At 48.1% G+C, this 19,862-nt stretch overlaps 1 protein-coding gene across 4 annotated transcripts in view; it reads left to right on the top strand.

The window, feature by feature from the left end:
- The window catches only part of LDB3 (LIM domain binding 3), a 115,814-nt gene that overhangs the window by 19,176 nt on the left and 76,776 nt on the right, over positions 1-19,862 (top strand). For all 4 annotated transcript variants that reach the window (XM_020994604.2, XM_020994602.2, XM_020994601.2 and 1 more), the window contains exon 3: positions 11,627-11,778. In XM_020994604.2, coding sequence (XP_020850263.1) covers positions 11,627-11,778 — 152 coding nt within the window. The remainder of the gene's footprint in view (positions 1-11,626; positions 11,779-19,862) is intronic.

The following is a 19,862-nucleotide window of genomic DNA, read 5'->3' as shown; positions in this document are numbered from 1 at the left end:
GGGTTAAACGACTTGCCCAGGGTCACACAGCTAGTAAGTGTCTGAGGCTGGATTTGAACTCAGGAAGATGAATCTTCTGACTCCAGGTCCCGTGCTCTATCCACCTAGATACCTTGGTCAGGCAGAGTTTGGGCGAGGTGGCCTCTGAGGGCCCTTCTCCCCCTTGAGAGTCTCTAATTCTGAGTAAAATCCACTTTGCTCTCACCATCTCATTCCTGACAGCACTGTGAGTTCTCTAGAGAGACAGTACATGTTTGAGTGGGAGCGGGTGTGGGTTCTTGGTGTGGGTGTGTGAGAGTCTGGGAAGGGGAATGTCTGGGAGAATGGGTGTGGGGGTGTGAGTGCTCTGTGAGCATGTGAGCACAGGGAAGTGTGAGCATGTGGGTGTGTGAACATGGTGGGTGTGAGCATCTGGCTGCTGGGACAGATACAGAATCAAGGAATTCTAGAATGTCACAGTTTGAAGGAAACTCAGAGATCACCCAGTCCAGCCAGGGACGTGCTGGTAAATGTTTAACAGTCGGCTCTCCCTTCGATGGAATCTGCATTATTTACACTTTTTCCATCACTTTCTTCAAGTCTAGATATCGACAAAACAGTAAATCAAGGGCTGGTTTGTAGAATTTGCCAGTTTCCAAGGGGTAAATGTTCACACTGAAAATTCAACAATTAGCTGTCCTATGCCAGTAAGAGCTGGCTCCAGAATGCCCCTGAGTTCAACCCTGTCATCTTCCAGATGAGAAATCTGAGACTCTTAGAGGCTAAGTGACTCACCTGTGATCATGAATCATAAGTGGCCAAAAGAAAAATCATGATACTGTAAAAAGAACACTTGATCTGAAGGCAAAGGAGAGGGCCTGGCTTCCCATCCTGCCTCTGGCATTTGCTATCTGACCTTGGTCATGTCATTTCCCTTGTCATGGACCTTGATTCCATCTGACACTTAGGGGTTGATATTAGCTGGAGGACAAGGGATCTCCTTACCCAGGATCTGGGAGCTGTTCTGTGTTGAAGAGGTCTCTCCCTTGGCTCTCTCTGAACCCCTCCCTACAGCTCAGCTGGAGCTGCCTGCCAGGTGATCTCAGCAGGAGAGATTCCTTGGCTTGTCCAAACCCTAAGATCCTTATCATCAAAGAAGAGCGGCAGTGGTCTCTCTCAAGATTAGGGTCTTCAAGTAGAGAAGCCCAGGGCTTACTGGTCCGGGATCTTACAGACAGGATTCCAACTCAGGTCTGGGTTGGATGATTCTTGGTTCTTTAGGTGGGATCTTCAGGGAGTCTGTGCATTGATTATTTTGCTAGCTCTGTTTCAATATAACTGGCTGTCTTGGTGATGCTGTGTGTTTTATCTGATGCTTTTAAAAACCTGATTCTGAGAAAGGGTTCAAATGCTTCGCCAGACTGCCCCAGGGGTCCAGGACACCAAAAAGGGCAAGATGGACCATCTGGACTAGATGGTCTTTCCCAGGTCTGAGTTTTCAGAATTTTGGGACAAAGTGACTTAATCAGCCTTATGAAATCTCTTTACAGGACCTGGTAATAATAACAATAATAATAGCTAGTATTTATATAGCACTTTGCAAATATTATCTTATTGATCCTCACAACAGCCCTGGGAGATAAGTTATATTATTATCTCCATTGTACAGATGTGGAAACTGAGGCAAGCAGAGGCTATGTGATTTGTTCAATTTCACCCAGCTTAAGTAAGGGTTTGAGGCTGGATTTGAATTCAGGTCTTCCGGAATCCAGGTCCAGAGCTATCTACTGAGCCCCTTGTCCTAGATGATTTCACTCAATGCTAGAAATGAACTGGCTTATCTATTAGCCCCCCACTAACTCCCTTTCCAACACACACTGCCCCCACTGTACCTCCCCCGCCACATACATCCACACATCCACACACAGCTGCATGTAACTCATCCTTCTGAAGTACAAGAAGAATGGGACCTTCTGGTGCTTGAATCACTGCCCTCTCCACTCCCATTTTTCAATCCTCTCTCTTCTCTCCCACCTGAAGCCCCACCCTGCCTCCCCAGCCATGTGGTTGGCAGGTGCGCTGACTTTGCCAGATGGGGGACAGAGGGAGCTTGGGCTACCCAGCTCTGCCCAGTTCTTCGCGGTTGTCTTGTTCCTTTCTTCTGGGCTCATTTCCAAAGAGAATCATTTCTGGTCTTATTGGATGGGGACTAGAATCACAGACTCTCAGAGCTGGAGGAAACGTCCTAAGTCACTTGGTCTAACCTCCACCTCAGTAGGAATTCTTTTGATAAAATCCCCAGCTTCTGCTTGAATATGTCCGGTGATGGGGAACTCACTATCTCCTGAGGTGGACCACTGGACTTTCAAGCTGCTCTGAATGCTGGACCAAGGAGGCACTGTTGATGCTATCAGCCACCTAAATAGTTCTGCTGCCAGTGACCCTTTCCTTGACTGTGTTTTTTACAGAACTCATTTGGAGCGGGGCAGGGAGGTAGGGGGGAGAAGAAGGCAAGCCTTTTTCCTCAGCAAATCTGGAATCAAGAGTAGGGTCTGGAGTCAGGAAGACCTGAGTTCAGATCTGACCTTGGACAGCTGTTTGACCTTGGGCAAGTCACTTAAACGCTGTCTGCCTCAGTTTTCTCATCTTTAAAATGGGGATAATAACACCTCCCAGAGCTGTTGCAAGTATCAAATGAGATAATAATTATAAAGCGCCTGGCACATAGTAAGCCCTATATAAATGTTAACTGTTATTTGTTGGTGGTATTATTATTACTATTATCTTTAAATTTGAGGATAATAATAGCACCCAACTCCCAGAGTCATTGTGAGGTTCAAATGAGATACTGTTTGTAAAGCACTTAGCATATGCTTGGCACCCAGGAGGTACGTCATTAAAGTTCAGTTTTCTGTCCTTTCTTTCCTTCCCCATTCTGTCCCTGATGCTCTACCCCCTCATCTGAAGCCCTCCATCCCCACCTCACTGATCCTTGAGCCCACCACTTGGTCTCAGAGTCATTCTCATCTTCTGCTAAATCAGAGCGAGGGCTCTGGGCCTCACTGTAAGGTCACTAGGCTGCTGGGTCCTGGATCTGACTCAGAGGGATAGCCAGTGGGAAGAAAGGGGGTGACTTACTACTGGGACAAAATAAAAGCCCCAAGATATCACCTGCATAGATTCAATCATCCTTCCAACAGCCCTGCAAACCACAAGAAAGACAATGTGTCCTAACAGATAGAGCCCTGGACTAGAAACCAGGATACTTGGATTCCAATCCTGCCTCCCACCTTTATTAGCTATGTGAGCTGGGCATTAATGTCTCCAAGCTGCAGTTTCCTCATCTGTAAAATGAGGGAGTAGAGCTGGGGGACATCTGAAGTCTGTACACATAGATGCACAACTCTGCAAGGTGTCCTGGATTTTACTGTAACCTGAGTTTACTGGTATGAAGAGAGGAGGCATACACGGAATGTGAGCTGATCTGGCCAGCTAACGCTGCAGTGTGGAAGGATCACCTCCATCCCCCTCTCCCCCACCACCACTTCCAGGGCTGGATCAAGAACCCCCTACTGAACACCCCTCTGCCCCGCCCAGCTCCCCAAGCCATAGCTGAGGATTCTGGGCCCATCCTCCAGCCTTTCTGGGGCTCAGATTATCCCTCTCCCTTTCCCTGCACCCCCTCCCCCCATTCCCCGTTCTGTTGGAGGCCTGTGTGGTGTCAGGGCTGGGGAGAATGTCTCACTGTCTATAAATACTCAGCTAAGTCAAGAAGTAGGTTATAAATAGGGCTCTGGGGGCTTGTGTCCCTTCCAGGAAAATTCTCTGCTCTTTGGTACTGGGGAGACGTGGGGCCTAGCCCCAACCTTCAACTAGTGGCCAAAACCAAACCTGGGAAGGAAATCACAGAACCTCAGAACTGGAAAGAGAAGAACCTGATGACTCTTCGGTCCTATCTAGACCTAACAAAAATCCCCTTGATGTGATCCCTGAACTAACATACCTTCAGGGAGGGCAGCTCACTACCTTCCCAGGCAGCGTGTTCCATCTGGGGGTCTGTCATTGTTAGGAGGCTTTTCCATAATGTGAGTCTATCCATTAAGGCGAGTCTGGTCCCTGTGATTTCAATGGGCTGAGTTTTCAGTGAGAAGAATGTGGGACTTGGAGTCAGAGGACACAGGCTCAAATCCCCACTCTGACGTAGGAATCTGGGCAAGCTGCGTCACCTCTTTGGGGCTCAGTTTCCTCTTCTGTAAAATGAGTGACTTCAGAAACGCCTTCCAGACCCAGACCAATGATTCCATGATTGATTTCTCTTCCCTCCTTTCCACACTCGAGGCCACCATCTTAGTTCAGGCCCAGTGGCCTCCAGAGTTATGGTCCAGAAGGATGGCCCTGTGGCCTCCAAAGTGGGCCTTCTGTGGGTCACTCCTGAATATTTCAGAAGAAGAAAGAAAGGGAGAGAAGAGATGAGCGCTCCATCATCAACAGAGTCCCCCCACCCAGACAAAAGATAACAAAGAGCTAGGGTAGTGAGGATGGCCATGGAAAGGATGAGAGAGAGTTCAGCAGGACCTGGGGGAGAGTATCTGCTTAAAGGAGAAGGGAGGGCAGGGGCATGCTGGGGCCAGGTCAAGGGCTAGAGCCAATTGTTAAATTTTCACTTACACCTCCGACGTGTCACAAATGCTACAAAGCAGGTCTTGATTTCTTGCGTCGTTGATTGTCTACACTTAGAAAGTAATGGAGAAAATGTTAATAATGCAGTATTCATTCCTCTCCCTTTCCCCCTCCCCCTCCCCAGGTTGTTAAACATTTGCCAGCACACAGAAGGGTCAAATTCGAAATCTGGGGGATTATAATGATCAACAGAATTAGAGAAGTCAGGAGGAGGGTGCAGATTGTGGAAGATGATCTTTCCCTAGGCCTATCCTGCCCTGACAGAAATATCAATGGTTTTCTTCTCCTTCATGGACTCCCAAAATCCTCTGTTTTAATCTGTGGAATAAGTAGTGGTATCTACTGGGATCTTTGCTAAATGATGAGGACCATTGGATTGCAAGGGTCAGTGACTGTCAGGGTCTCTGATCTAGGCAGGAGACATGGTACGGTGGAAGGGTCCCCAGTTCTGGAGTCAAAGGGTTGTTTCGTTGTGTCTGACTCTCCATGACCTTACTTGGAGTTTTCTTGGGGGAGATGCTGGGGTGGTTTGTCATTTCCTTCTTCAGCTCATTTTACAGATGAGGAAACTGAGGCAAACAGGATGAAGTGACTTGTCTAGCGTCACACAGCTAGTAAGTGTCTGAGGCCAGATTTGAACTCATGAAGAGGAGTATTCCTGACTCCAGGCTTGGCACTCTATCTGTTGCACCACCTAGCTGCCAAGTCAAAAGAACAATGGATTCAAATCCCAGCTGTGACTCGCACCATGTAGGTGATCTTGGGCAAATCATTTAACCTCTCTGGACCTGAGGGGATTGATCTAGAGAGCCTCTGAAGTCCCTTCTGACTCTAGAACTATGCTCCCCATATATCTACTGAAAAAAAGGCTAGAAACTAGGTGTCATCTGATAACCTGATTTGGGCAAGAGGCCTGTGAGATATTCAGAGTTAGGGCTAGGGGTGATGGGCAGGTAGCCTCATCCCAGGGTGGGGAGAGGTGAAGTGGGCAGGATGTGAGATTATGGGATGTGAGACCAGTAGACTGGGAGACAGGCCATAGGGGTCCAACCATGACAGAGGCTAGCCATCTAAAAGGCTGGGAGTTATAAATATGAGAGGTTGTGAGGGTGGGAGGCCAAGAAGGGGAATCAGAGACTTAGCATTTAGCCCTACCCAAATCATGAATCCTTTCTACAACATCCGTGACAAGTAGTCATCTATTCTTTCCTTGATGACCTCTAATGATGGGGAACTCACTACCCTCAACACCGCAGGGTCCCATATTTGAGAGCTCTGGGCTCACTTGTCCTCCTAAAAATTCCCTTGAGGAAGTTCTAACAGAAAATGAAAAGGCCCAAAAGAGAGATACCAAGACAGAGACAGAAACAGAGACGGTCAGGGAATAGAAATCACAGAATCCTGCTCACAGATTCATAGAATCTCTGAACTGGAAGGTACCTCCAAAGCCATCTGGGTTAGCCCATACCTGAGCAAGAATTCCATCCCAACAAGTGAACATCTAGTATCTGTTTAGCTCCAATGATGGGGAGCTCATTACCTCTCAAAAGTGTTCTTTTCATCATCAAACAGCAACAATTCTTGGGAAGTCCTTCCTTTTACTGACTAGAAACCTCCTTGAAAACTCCATCCATCTGCCTCATTTTCCTCATTTGTAAAATGGGTGTAAGAATAGTACCTAACTCATAGGGCTGATGTGCAGACCAAATGAGATAATATGTGTAAATGTTATCATTCTATCACTAATCTCACTTAGGCCCATTGGGGCAAAGAAGAATAAATCTTAACTTAAGAATGGGAAACCAAAGGCCTAAATAAAGCACAACAGATGACTCTTAACTAAACAGTTGGCTCTATGGCCCTCTGAATGTGTCAGAAATCTGATGTTGGGATGATCTTGGGCATATACTCCGATGGGGGCTCTTTGGAAGGTAACCAACCATCTAGCTGGCCAGCGGACTAAGGAAAATGGAAAGCAAATGGTCCCAAATATACTTTGGCAGTATGAGAGGGGTATCAGCTTCTCTCTACCACCACCCCCAGCTCCCCACAGTGGCTGATGCCTCTCAGGGCAGCCCAATCAGCAGCTGGCTTGCCATTAGCTGGATGATCCTCAAGTTTCCTGCCTGACCTGGGTCTCTTGTTTACTTAACAGAATCTGATTCTCCAAGCACCCACCCGCCCCATGCTAGACCCCTTGGTAGAGCTATAGACCCCTTACTCAGGCTAACGCTGGTCTAGCTGCTTTGTGTGCTCAGGGCTGGGGCTGGGGGGTGCATGGTTAGAGGTACCCCAGGGAGCATTCTTTCTTTTCTTTTTTACTCCTTTTTTGCACTTAATAGTATTCTTTCCAACTACATACAAAGATAGTTCTCAGCATTTACTTTTGAGATCAGTGCATTCTTGACTCTCGCTCGTCTCTTTGAGATGGGAAACTCATGCATAAAAGTTTTACTTATACACAAGCCATCTATGCTAAGCAAAATGGCCGGTTTCAATCCCTGCTTACTTCCCCTGCAGCTCACCAAGGCTGTGCTCTGGTAAGGGCAAACATCCTCATCTCTGAACCTCATTACAAGCACGGCTGGGAAAGGAAACCTGCTAGGACAAACTGTATCTTACCACCAGCTCCCTAACTTGTGATGGATGGAGGACTAAGGGTAACAAACAGGCTAGATGTGCCTCAGTGCCCCCCCCATCCCAGACTGCATTGGGACCTTGGATGCTCTAAAAAAATACCATCTCAACACCCCCATTGCAATGAGTGGGAGACTGAGGGCAAGATTGATGAAGTGGATCTCTCAGTTTAAGAAGTTAGGGATGGAGACCATGCGAAGTCAGTATAGTGTAGTAGAAGAATACTTGAATTGGGCCAGGTTCAAATTTCAGTACTGTTCATTCATTCATTCATTCATTCATTCATTCATTCATTCATTCATCTAGGCAACATGGGATAGTCCAAAGAAACTGTATTTGAATCCAGAGGACCTGGAATCAGATCCTGATTCTGCCAGTTAATACTAGGGGAGGGGAGGGGAGGAATTTGGGACTAGGCCTTGGGAGTCACTGGACTTCTCTGTCTGACTATTCCTTCATGTGGAAAGTGAGAGAGTCACACTAGATACCCTAATTTCTAATGCCCATCCAGCAATAAGTCCCTGATCTCAAGCTCAGGGTTGGTTGGGGAAGGATGGAGAGGTGATGTGCTGACATAGGAAGCCTGCTGAATTTTGAGTCTGAGGACTTAGGTTCAACTCTTGACTCTGCATATGACTTTGGGGAAGTCACTTCCCTCTCTCTGGGCCTCAGTTTCCTCATCTGTAAAATGAGGAGGTTAGAGCAGATGGGCCAGCTAGATGGTGCAATGGATAGAGTTCCAGGCCTGAGGTCAACAAGTCTCCTCTTCCTGAGTTCAAATCTGACCTCAGAGACTTACTAGCTGTGTGACCCTGGGCAAGTCACTTAACTGTGTTTGCCTCATTTCCTCATCTGCAAAATGAGTTGTAGAAGGAAATGACAAACCACTCCTCTAACCTTGCCAAAAAAACCCCAAATGGAGTCCTGAACAGTCAGACACAACTGAAATGACTGAATAACAACAGAGTAGACCAGGGCTCATAACCTTTCTTTGCATCATGGACCCCTCTGACAGTGTCTGGTGAAGCCTGTGGACGCCTTCTCAGAATCAGGCTTTTAAAAGCATAAAACCACATACACAGAACTCTAAAGGAAACCGAAGGTTAATGAAAAGATGATATAATTTTTTCCCATCTAAGTTCACAGACCCCTTGAAATCTCTCCATAGACCCAGGTTGATCCCAGGTTAAGAACCCCTGGCCTAGATGGTCTCCAAGGTTCCTTCCGGCTCTATGTACTTTTGAAACTCGCTGGAAAATGTCATTCCTTGAGCCCACACCTAGGCCAGCTCCTGCCAGAAGCCCCTCTGACTTGATCCCCACCCCCCTCCTAATTTTCTCATTGTCAGCAACGAAAGTCACCTCCCTCCTCCCATCCCTGCCCTCAGCAAAGTAGGAGGAGACCAGGCGACTTCACTCCTCCTATAACAGCCGCTTGGTTCTTCTGGGGGGTCTGCCAAAGGTCAGTACAAGGGGGATCCCTGATGAGCAGAGACAGGTGCCTGGCAGGAGGCAGGAGGAAGGCGTCAGGTTGCCGGCTGTGAGGGCCATGTTGGCACAACACTGAGAAGCTTAACTTTCCTGTTCTGTGTCTTCTCAGCCCTTCACTGGGGAGGGCACCCGCACAGGGAGAGGAGAGATGGACAAACCTGGCACCACCCCCCACCCCGGACACCTCCCCCTGCAGGGAACTCGATGCAGTAGTCTGGGTACGTGAAGGAGGCAGACAATGGGCAGGAGTGACAGCAGGAAGAATTAGAATTAGATATTCAGAAAAGCTTCCAAGAGTGGGTCCTTTATGAGGCATTCATGGCCCTCCCTGATCTGGCACCATCCTCCATGGTGCGCTGGTAAATGTTGAACAACTGATCTTGGCATTATGAACATTTTTTCCCATCACTTTCTTCAATCTAGACAATTGACAAAATAATAAATCAAGTCCTCAATTGTAGCATTTGCTGATTTCTGAGGTTTAGATGTCCACATTGAAAATTTAATAATCAACTCTCATGAGCCTGTTCAAGCGTCTTCTGGCAGACCCCTGCTGCCCCCCTTGCAGACTGACCTGTAATTCCTCACAGCCAAACCGGGTTCCAGTTGAACTGGGCATCTGTTTGCCACACCCTCCCTTTCTCCAGAACATGCCTTTTGCTCTCCCACCTCCACGCCTTTGCCTGTGCCTGCCAGGTGTTCCTTTCCCCTCTTCAGTGGCATTTCTACATCTCCATTAAAATAGAGCTCAGATGCTGCCCCTGCACAAAGCCTTCTCTGTAGGAAGAGGCCTTTGTCCTCTCATGACTCACCCAGCTCTTTCTTCTGTTTCTTTTCCAATGAACTTCTCGTAGAATGTAGGGATTGTGCCTCCTTTGAGCTTCGTATCTCCTACAATGCTCAGCGCACAGTAGGTGCCTAATTAGGGCCACAGATCTAGAACTGGAAGGGGACTTAGAGGTCTTCTTGTTCAGCCTTCTCATTTTGAAGCTGAAGAGACTGAGGGGGGCTAGGCCACTTGACAAAGTCAAGCTAACTTTAAGTGCCAAGGCTGGGATTCCATTCTGGGTCCTCTGGATTCAAACCCATTGCTTTTTTTTTTTTTAACTGAATGAATAAATGAACAAATGAATGAAAAGAATAAGCTTCTATTAAGCACTTAGCTTGTAAGAGAAACCCTTTAAAGTCAAGGTCTTCATCCATCTCTGCACTGGTACAATGATCCTGAAAGAGCCTTGAAGCCTCAAGCTGAGAGCCTAGAACTTTGAAGCCCCCCATCCTCCCAACAGTGGTCCTTCTTTGAGACTTCCCTGGGCCTTAGCCCATGGTGCAGCCCTGAGGGCAGGTGTGAAGGCCTAGGCATTCCTAGGCAAGAGTCAGACTTTGGCCAAGGCGAGGGTCAGGAAGAGAGCTCCTCCCTTCCCCACAACAAGTGCTCCAGGGAGCTTGGGGTCTGGCTTTCCTCTTCTCCTCCAGTCCTCAGGACCCTTTTGAAGGCTTGTTTGGGCTTTGGCATTGGGGCTGGGGAGAGGGCTGGAGTTGGGTGTTTTACTGGCGTGGTCAATGGTGAAGAAAAGCCCAGGGGCTTTTCAGGAGCAGTGACAGCTTTGGGTCATGATGGCCCAGGGACAGTGACGTAGCTAGAGGGACTTTATGGGCAGGGCTTCTGGGGACTGACTGCTTCATCTAGAGATGGGCATTGATGGTTCATCACACATGGCCTATCACCAGGGGGCTGGGCTTCTAAGGACAGGCACCCAAAAGCCAGTATCTATCGAATCATAGAAGCTTAGAGCTAGAATGCTTCTTAGAGATCGTAAGAAGACACTAGCTGTGTGACCCTGGGCAAGTCATTTCAACTCTGAATGCTTCAGTTTTCTCATCTATAAAGTGAGGATAATAATAGTACCTAACCATCAAGGGTTGTTGTAGTGATCAAACGAGATCATATTTGTGAAGTGCTTTACAACCATTAAAGCATTATATAACAACATTATTATTATTATTAATTGTTATTGTTATTGTTATTATTATTATTATTATTATTATTATTATTATTATTACCTCAACTGATGGTCTGGAGACCAGGATCCCATTTCTAGCACTGCCTCTAATATGCTGTGTGACTTTGGACAAATTATTTAGCCTCTTTGGGCCTTAGCTTCCTCATCCATAAAATGAGAAGGTTAGATTAGATAATCTCATAAAGATTTTGCCAGTTAGAAGTTCTATGATTGCACAATCATTTCCTATGATGTCTGTCACCTTGGAGCAGGAGTTTTGGAAGTTGGCATCCCATGGAATAACACTAGAGGACCAGGTTAGAGGTGGGTGGGGTCAGGGGTGTGCTGGAACTGTCTCTTACTGATGGCTAAATTTTCAGTGTGAGCATTTACACCTCAGAAATCCTCAGATGCTATAAATCAGGGCTGGATTTACTGTTGTATCAATTGTCTAGATTTAAGAAAGTGATGGAAAAAATGTTAATAATCCTGATTAAACTTAAAAGTGGGGTGAAAAAGTTGCCTCCCTCGGAGAGCTGGTTGTTAAACATTTACCGGTACCTGCCTGCTGAGGGAAGGGGGAGGGAGAAGGAGGCCTGGACACAGCTCCACTTGTCTCTTCCCAAAGTATCACAGACTGCTGGAGTTGAAGCGTGCATCCAGGTTCTTAGGCCAGTTGGACACAGACTTGGTCATCTCTCTACCACTGTAGCCCTGACTCTCCTCCCTAGCCCAGCTGGGGAAAAGCGCCAACCCCTCGGTTCTTTCTGGACCATCAATTCCATGGCCACGGCCACCAAGACCCCTCTGAATGTTGCCCTCTTCCTGTTCCCCCAGATCACTCCTGGCAGCAAGGCAGCCCAGTCCCAGCTCAGCCAGGGGGACCTTGTGGTGGCTATCGATGGTGTGAACACAGACACCATGACCCACCTGGAGGCCCAGAACAAGATCAAGTCGGCCAGCTACAACCTGAGCCTCACCCTGCAAAAGTAAGTCAGAACCTGCTCTGGGGGCCAGGCCGGGACCTGGGCGTGGGGAGGGGGACCTCAGAGGTTTGACAGCATCCAGGCTGAAGACCTGTCCTGGGCCCAGCCCCGAATACCAGCCTCCAAGAAGATGAGCACAGATTGGTTCAGTGTGGATTCTATCCAAGATGGCAGCAGAGAAATGGGCTGAGTGATGAAGAATGAAGGCCTGAGCCTGGGCCTTGCACATCTTCTCTGCTCAGCTGCCCGCTCCCTCTCTCGGAGCTGGTTCCCCAACCTTGCCTTCAGCCCTCAAGGCTTTGATCTTTCACTAATTACAAGGCCCTGCTGGAGGCTTCCTGACCTTCCTGGGCAGAGCCAACCTGGCTCCTTGGGCCAGGGAACTGCTGTGCTCTTGAACCTTAAATATCTGTTCCCTTCTTGCCATTTCTATTCCTGGGTTCCCTGATTGAGCTCCCGCCTGCCTGCTTCCCCTTTACTCTTGTCTAAAATGCTCCCTACCAGAAGAGGAGGAGGAGGAAGATACATTTATATAGCACTTACCAAACGCCAGGCCCTGTGCTAAGCACTTTATAAATACTATCTCATTTGATCCTCATAACAACCTTGGGATGTAGGTAGTGTTGTTATCTCCATTTTACAGTTTAGGATACTGAGGCAAATAGGGTGAGTAACTTGCCTAGGGTCACATAGCTAGTAAGTGTCTGAGGCTGGATTTGAACTCAGGTCATCCTGACCCCAGGCCTTAGTGCTCTATCCACTGTGCCACCTAGATTCCTAGGTTACAAGAGTGTTGTGTCCCAGGTTTTGATAGGGATAGGCACGAGGACAGGGACAGAGACAGGGACAGAGACAGGGGCAGGCACAGGGCTGGGGCAGAGGCAGGGACAAGGACAGGAATTGTGATTTCATGGGCACAGGGAATTCCTATGAGAGGAAGCTCCCTGTAGCAGCGCAGGCCATCACTTTCCATGGACCTCAGTCTTAGAGAGCTGGCTCGGGCACTTGAGAAGTTAAGTGACTTGTCCAAAGTCACATAAGGAGGATGTGTTAGCATTGAGACTCAAACCTAGGTCTTCTTGCCTCTAAGCCAGTTCCCTATCCAGCAGGGCACACTGGCTTTAGGGTTTAATAGTGGGGAAAAGATAAATACACATTCAGATATAATAAAATAGAGTAAGGTAATTAGAGATGTGCATAAAAGAAAACTCCCCTATCTGAAGGGAAACTTGATTCTTAGCCCAAACTACCCGGCATTAGCCTGACTCATAATCCTTTCCAAGCCGAGCACAACATATCTCAGTATCATCTCTCCTTGGGACCCCAGATGGGAATGGCATCTTTGTCTTCAGAACAGTCCTGAGTCAATCCTGGGATTCTTCCCCCTGGGTGCCCTGGATGGAGGTCACTGCCCCATCTTCCAGTCTCAGGCTCACTCTTAGCCAACCAAGAAGCCTTTAGACTTTAGTATTATGGCAGGTATTAGTGGTGCCTCCACCCAGTGTTGACCAACTCACTCCCTTCTTTCTCCTTCCCATCAAGAGAAGCCCAGATGCAGTGTTCCCCAAGCCTCGCAAGGGTCAAAGTGCAGCCGGATACACTGGTTGGCCCCAAAGTTTACAAATAGTGATTCTTTCTTTTATGCTAGTTAATTGGGGAGAACCTCCCAGGCCAGGCCCATTCTCATGGACCCCAGCACAGCTGGGATTCCCTCTGTAACTAACTCATTCTAACATCCCAGATCTAACCTCATCCCCTCTCTCAGAGAGCTGACTCTCCTTTATCAATCCTCCAATTAAGGAGTATCTGTTAAGTGCCTTCTGTGTGCTAACCATATCACTCAGCAGGGTGTTGTAAGGAAAGTGTTATATAACCCTTGAAGTGTTGTATGAAGATGAGTTAATGATGATCTCAACCGAGATAATATAAGTAAAATGCTTGGCAAACAGTAAAGTACTACATAAATGTTAGCTGTTATCTTAATCATAAAATTGACAATCAAGAAGTCAATGAGCATTTACTTATTTATTGCTTTTTAGTGAGGCAATCGGGGTTAAGTGATTTGCCCAGGGTCACCCAGCTAGTAAATGTCAAGTGCCTGAGGTTGGATTTGAACTCAGGTCTTTTTTTGACTTCAAGGCTGGAGCTCTATCCACCTCGCCACCTAGCTGCCCCTCAACGAGCATTTATTAGGCACCTACTCTGCACCAGTCACCCGAGCTAGGTGCTAGAAAGACATAAAACAAAAGGAAGTAGTCCCTGCCTGAATCTTGTGGTGACCAGAAGTAGTAACAGACTTTGTCCTCACCACAAAAAACAGAAGGGTCATTCCCATACAGGCTTATGGGTTGTCTGGAGCAGAAAGATGTGCCTGTCCAGCGTCTCGGTGGTGCAGTAGATAATGCACTGGCCCTGGAGCAGGAGGACTGAGTTAAAATCTGGACTCATTTACTAGCTGTGTGACCCTGGGTAAGTCACTTAACCCCAGCTGCCTCAAAATAAAAAGTATCTGTGTTCCAACAGAAAGACTTACATTTTGAAATTTATGTCCTCAGAGCTTAAAACATTCCCTTGCAAACAGTAGGCTCTCAATAAATGTTTATTGGATTGGTTTAATCACCAGTAAGGACACAAGCCTGGGGACCAGGAGGAATCATCCATTTAGATGATTGAACCCAATCCCCTCATTTTATAGATGAGGGAACTGAGGCCCAGAGGACTTCAGATCACACTGAGGCTGGATTTGAACCCAGGTCCTCTGTCTCAAAGCTAGTGTTCTTTTTCCCTGTACCCTCTTGACTCTGGTCATAGGGATGGGGTAGAAAGGATCTGTGATTTTAAGGGCCTAGGCTGAGGAAATCCCCTCTCCCAGTGAAGGGTGTGCCCTCTGTGCCCTCATGGCATTGGGGAACTGCTAACCACACTGAGGGGGCACAGAGCTGCCTACATCAGGCAGTGTGGGACAGTGGAAGGAGAGGCAGCCCCCAAAGCAGGAAGGCCCTAATTCTAAGTGACAATAATCACAACAATGCTGAATTCCTTTATCTGCGCCTGTCAGCTCCTTCCCCAGCTGTCGGTCTGCTCTGACACCAGCTCACACCCACACTGTCTGCCTCCCGGGATAGAAGGCCTTGCAGGAGCATAGGTCACAGAGGTGGCGAGAGGCCCAGATCCTGCCACGTTGTGGACGCTGGCACCCCAGGCAGCCAGCAGGCCCTAAAAAAGGGAGGACATACCAAAAGCAGGCCAGGCCAGGCCAGAGCCCTGAGCCCCCAGGGAGAGCAGATAGAATTCTGGGCCAGCCCAAATCAGAGCCCACAAACAGACCCCAACCCAGAGTCTGCAGCAGGGGTTCCCAGGCAGGGCTCAGCCCAGTGAAGGCCTAGGAAACAGGACAAGTGACAGCGGGAGGCCTGGGAAGCGGGGTGGGGGGGGTGTTGAGGGACAGGAAGTTTGTCAGGGAGATACCACTTGAGATAACATTCTTTTCTGGCAGTGCCGAGGTGGCTACTGGTGTCTTTACTGTTGTTTTCCACTTGTGTGGGCTTGGAGAGTGTGAGGCATCCGCCCCCTCCCCACCAGCCCTGTTCTGACCTTACACAAACTACCCCCAGAAACTTCCCTCGGGCCCCATGAGATCTCAGTGAGAAGATTCTGTGCCTGAGGTCTCTAGCCTGCTCCTGAGGAGCAAGGACAGCTTCCAGAAGCAGACCTGCCTCAAAAATACCCAAAGCCCCAGGCACAGGGACAGAGGAAGTTTGATGAGATCCTTCTCTCTTCCAAAGGCATTTTCCTCTTTGATTCTCATTCCCGATCCCCAGCGAGAAAAGCACTGAATTTTGAGGCAAATGACCTGAATTCAAATCCTGACTCTGCTCCTTACTATACCTGTATAACCTTGAGCAAATCACTTCTCTGGGCTTCAGTCCATAAACTAAGGGAATTGGATTAAGTGAACTCTGAACTCTGTTCAACTATAGATACTATGAACTTAGGCAGAAAGAATATGGTATCAATCAATGAAAAAGCACTTATTATGTCTACTGTGCTTAGCACCTGGTGCATAGTAGGTTCCTGGCATGTAGTAGGTGCTTAATAAATGTTCATTGACTGACTCTGTGCCAGAGCTTGCCCTCAAGGAGGCTGGCGGTGGGGTCAGGGGAGAGACAATATACCCATACATAAGTATATAAGCAAGTAGAAAGCAGAACTCAGATGACTCTGCTTTGGATTCTCTCTGTGATGGCCTTCCAGCACCCAGACGGGGCAGGGAGGGCGGCCCCCTCTGTTCCTTTGCTGCAGTCACTCCCTGGTTTTGAGGATGTGCACCACTTCTGAGCTCACTGTGGTCATTCCTTCCCCTTCTTCAACATGACTCCCTCCTTCCCCCCCCTACACACACCATGACACGCTGGGCCAAAGCAAAGGTTGGGGATCTCTTTTATTATGTAAAGTAGTTATCAAGTAACTAAGGGGAAAATAAATTAGAGCAAAACAAGTCAAATAATGCCTAGAACTTATGATACAAGGGAGACTCTGTAGGACAATGAAAAGAGCCCTAACATCAGAGGACCTGGGTTCAAATTCTGCCTCTGATGCACCCTACCTGTATGACCTTGAGCAAGTCATTGAACCTCCATGGGCCTCAATTTTCTTTGCCACAAAATGAGGGAGATGAATCAGATGGCCTCTGGTCCATGCCTCCCAGCTCTAGATCCATAATGCAAGACAGGTAGATTCATTCAGAGAAGTAATCAGCTAGGTGGTAGAGTGGTTAGCACACTGGACCTGGAGTCAGGGAGACTTGAGTTCATCTCTGGCCTCAGAGATTCACTAGCTGTACGACCCTGGGCAAGTCACTTAGCCTTTGTCTGCCTCAGTTTCCTCAATTGTAAAATTGGGATAATAACAGCACCTATTTCACAGAGTGGATGTGAGGATCAAATGAGAACTACTACTACTACTGCTACTATTACTACTACTACTACTGCTACTATTACTACTACTACTACTACTACTATTGCTACTATTACTGCTACTATTACTATTACTACTACTACTAAGCAGACAGACAGAATATAATCATCGGACGTAGCTTGTGGTAAAGAAAGAAGTCTCAATATGTCATGCGAATTGAGGCCGTACATACTTTGGGAGCAGTGTCTATAAGGAATCCAAAAGAGGACAAGGGCTCCACAGGGGCCAAGAGATTTCTATTCAGTCCAGCTCAACTTGACAAATATTTACCAAGTACCTCAAGGCACCCCAGGAGCGGTACCTGGCGGGGAGGAACATCAAAGCCTTCTAGACAAAGCTTACCCAGTAACAGGGATCATTCCCGCACACCAATATCCTGTGTACACGTAGATCAACAGGGCACAGGGTACAATGTGAAAGGGGGAAAGAAGAGGTCTCGACGGAGTTCTGTAAGAAAATCTGGGATCACTCAGTGCTGGATTTGACCCCCATCCAGATCCCAGCTCTGCTTACATATGGGGCCTTGGGTAGGTGACTTCACCTTTCCAGGCTTTGCTATCAAAGGAAGGAGGCAGGGTGGCCTGAATGACCTCTCAAGGTTCCTTTCACCGCTCATGATCCTATGATCTTCCAACAGAGAAGCTTTTGACAGCCACCGGGGCTAGAGGCCTAGATGAGGCCTGGGAAGGATTCGTGCCTCCGGGAGCGTGAGAAGGAGGGATTTGCTTTCCTCTCTATTCAAAATGCTGATGGGAAGCAGCCGGGAAGGGGGCAGAGCACTCCCTTAGGGAGACAGCCCTGGACTTCCCCTGGGAAGACCCACCTGGCACCATCTGGCTTCTCCTTCCATCGGCTGTGGCTCAGAGATCTTCCCTGTGGATAGAGAACTGGGTGGGTCGAGCAATGTGTTCATTCATCATTTCTTCCCCATAGACTGGGAAAGCTTCCTCAAGGCTAACGTGGCATCCTGGCTGTGGCACACCAGAGACGAGCTTTCTAGTTGAAAACACATTTCCCCCAGACCTCCCACAGTGTCCCACACGTCCTGGCCTGGCTGGGTCTGGACTGTTGCTCTAACAGAAGCCTGCGTACTGGCCCCAGACCCATCCCAAGCAAGGCTGGCAATGATGGACCCCTCTGGAGATAAAAGCACCAGAGGTACCAGCCCAGGTTGGCCCAAGCCTCCAAGCCAGCTGTTTTTACAGCCTCAGCCGCTCTGGATTCCTTACCACCATGAGCTATCCCTGGGTCTCTGAGAGGTAGTGCCCATTTCCTACAGGCACAGAGTTCTCATTGGGACACAGAAGTCTTTGAAATAGTTGAAAATAAGGAAACACTCTGTCGTTTCCATAGCCTCCTTCTTGAGCACAGCACAAAGCTTCACCCCTTTTCATTTCTGACCATCCTGGGAAGAGGGAATGGTGTCCTCAGTTTGTGTCTCTCGGGATGTTCAGAGAGGTCAGGGAAATTGCCCAGGGTCCTAGCCAGGGTCCATGGAAGTACAGCCTTCTTGAGAGAGTGCCAGCCTGGCAAAGGCTCCTGCAGCAGCGGCTGGTTAAGCTGCCTTTTGCATTGTAAGATGGCCCAGCTGCTTTCTTGCTGAATTGAGCGTATCTCCCCCTAAGGAGCCGATATGGAGCCTAAGGGAGTTAGGCCTACGACTTCAAGATTCCTAAAGCCTGTCGCCAAAGAAGTCTCAGTGACCCGCATCAGGAGGCACCCAGGCCAGGTTCCACTTAACCATTGACAAACCCATTTCCCAGCTTGGGCAAAGCTACATGTTGAGACTCTGGAATGGAAACAGTTCTCTCAACATAGAGCAAAGAGCCTCCAGGGCCCAGAACTACATTGAGTGAGCCATAACCAGCGGGTCCCAGGAGATCCTGGGAAGGTTACAGCTAAATCTAGGGGAGGAATGGATATTATGGCCTATTTGTTCTTGTTCAATCGTTTCAGTCATGTCTGACTCTCCGTGACCCTCATTTGGGGGGTTTCTTGGCAAAGATACTGGAGTGGTTTGCCAATTCTTTACTCAACTCATTTTACAGATGAGGAAACTGAGCAAAGAGGGTTAAGGGACCTGCCCTGGGTCACAGAACTAGAAGTGTCTGAGGCCAGATTTGAGCTCATGAAGATGGGTCTTCTTGACTCCAGACCTGGCACTCTGTGCACTGTGGCGCCCCCTAGCTGCCCATATTTATTCTTACTCTACCCTTACTCTTCAGTCCCAGTAAAGCCAAACATCCTGGATATCTGGCCAGATGGGAGACTTCTCAGACTAACGGAAGGGCCCTCAGAGGTCATCTGGTCCAACCATTTCAGACCAAGAGTCCCCTCCACATCTCCTGACAAGGAGTCACCCGGCCCCTTCACAATAACCTCCAATGGTGGTGGGTGGGGGCAGAACTTCTTTTATCCATGGATAGCACTTCCATCGTATACAGCCTTAGCTGGGGCTCTGTTTTTCCTTGCTCTTGAGAAGGCCTCTCTCCATTGGCACTGCCAGGCAAATCAGCTCAGCAGAATGAGGGGCTTAGGCAACCTTGGAGTTCTGCACAACAGGGAAAATCAGTTCCCATTGACAGAGAAGACCCTTCTGCTCTGTTCCTCTGAACCCTTGGCCTTAGAAATAGGGGACCCTGGGTCACCCAAGGACATTCAAGTTGTGAAGATTTTCAGGTAGACTTGAAAGCTTATCTCCCCTGATACTATGTAGACAGACATGAAGCTTTCCTTATCTAAGGTCACAAAAGTTACAAAACTAGGATTCGCACTCAGGTACTTCATTGTACTCAAGGTAAAATGGAACGAGTCCTAGAACCTGGAGTCAGAAAGACTGGGGTTTTAATCTCGCTTACTAATTCTGCGACCATAGGCCAATTCATCTCTCTGAGACTCAGTTTCTTTATCTGCTCAATGGGGATAATAACACCTGTAGGGCCTACCTGACAGAGCTCCATTGGGATTTCAGCAAAGTTCTTTACAAACCTTAAAATGCTGTATAGATGTCAGTTCTTATTAGTAGGATGAAGTTAATAGAAGACCCTGTCCAAGATGGACAGGATACAGAGTCAAGAAGCCGAGCAGACACTTGGTCAGTACCCTTTGAT

The sequence above is a fragment of the Phascolarctos cinereus genome, unplaced genomic scaffold (assembly GCF_003287225.1).
Source record: "Phascolarctos cinereus isolate Bilbo 61053 unplaced genomic scaffold, phaCin_HiC Scaffold_3;HRSCAF=262, whole genome shotgun sequence".
NCBI classification, from domain to species: Eukaryota; Metazoa; Chordata; class Mammalia; order Diprotodontia; family Phascolarctidae; genus Phascolarctos; species Phascolarctos cinereus.
Note: the sequence above shows the minus strand (reverse complement) of the source record. Positions and strands in the feature narration are given on the sequence as shown.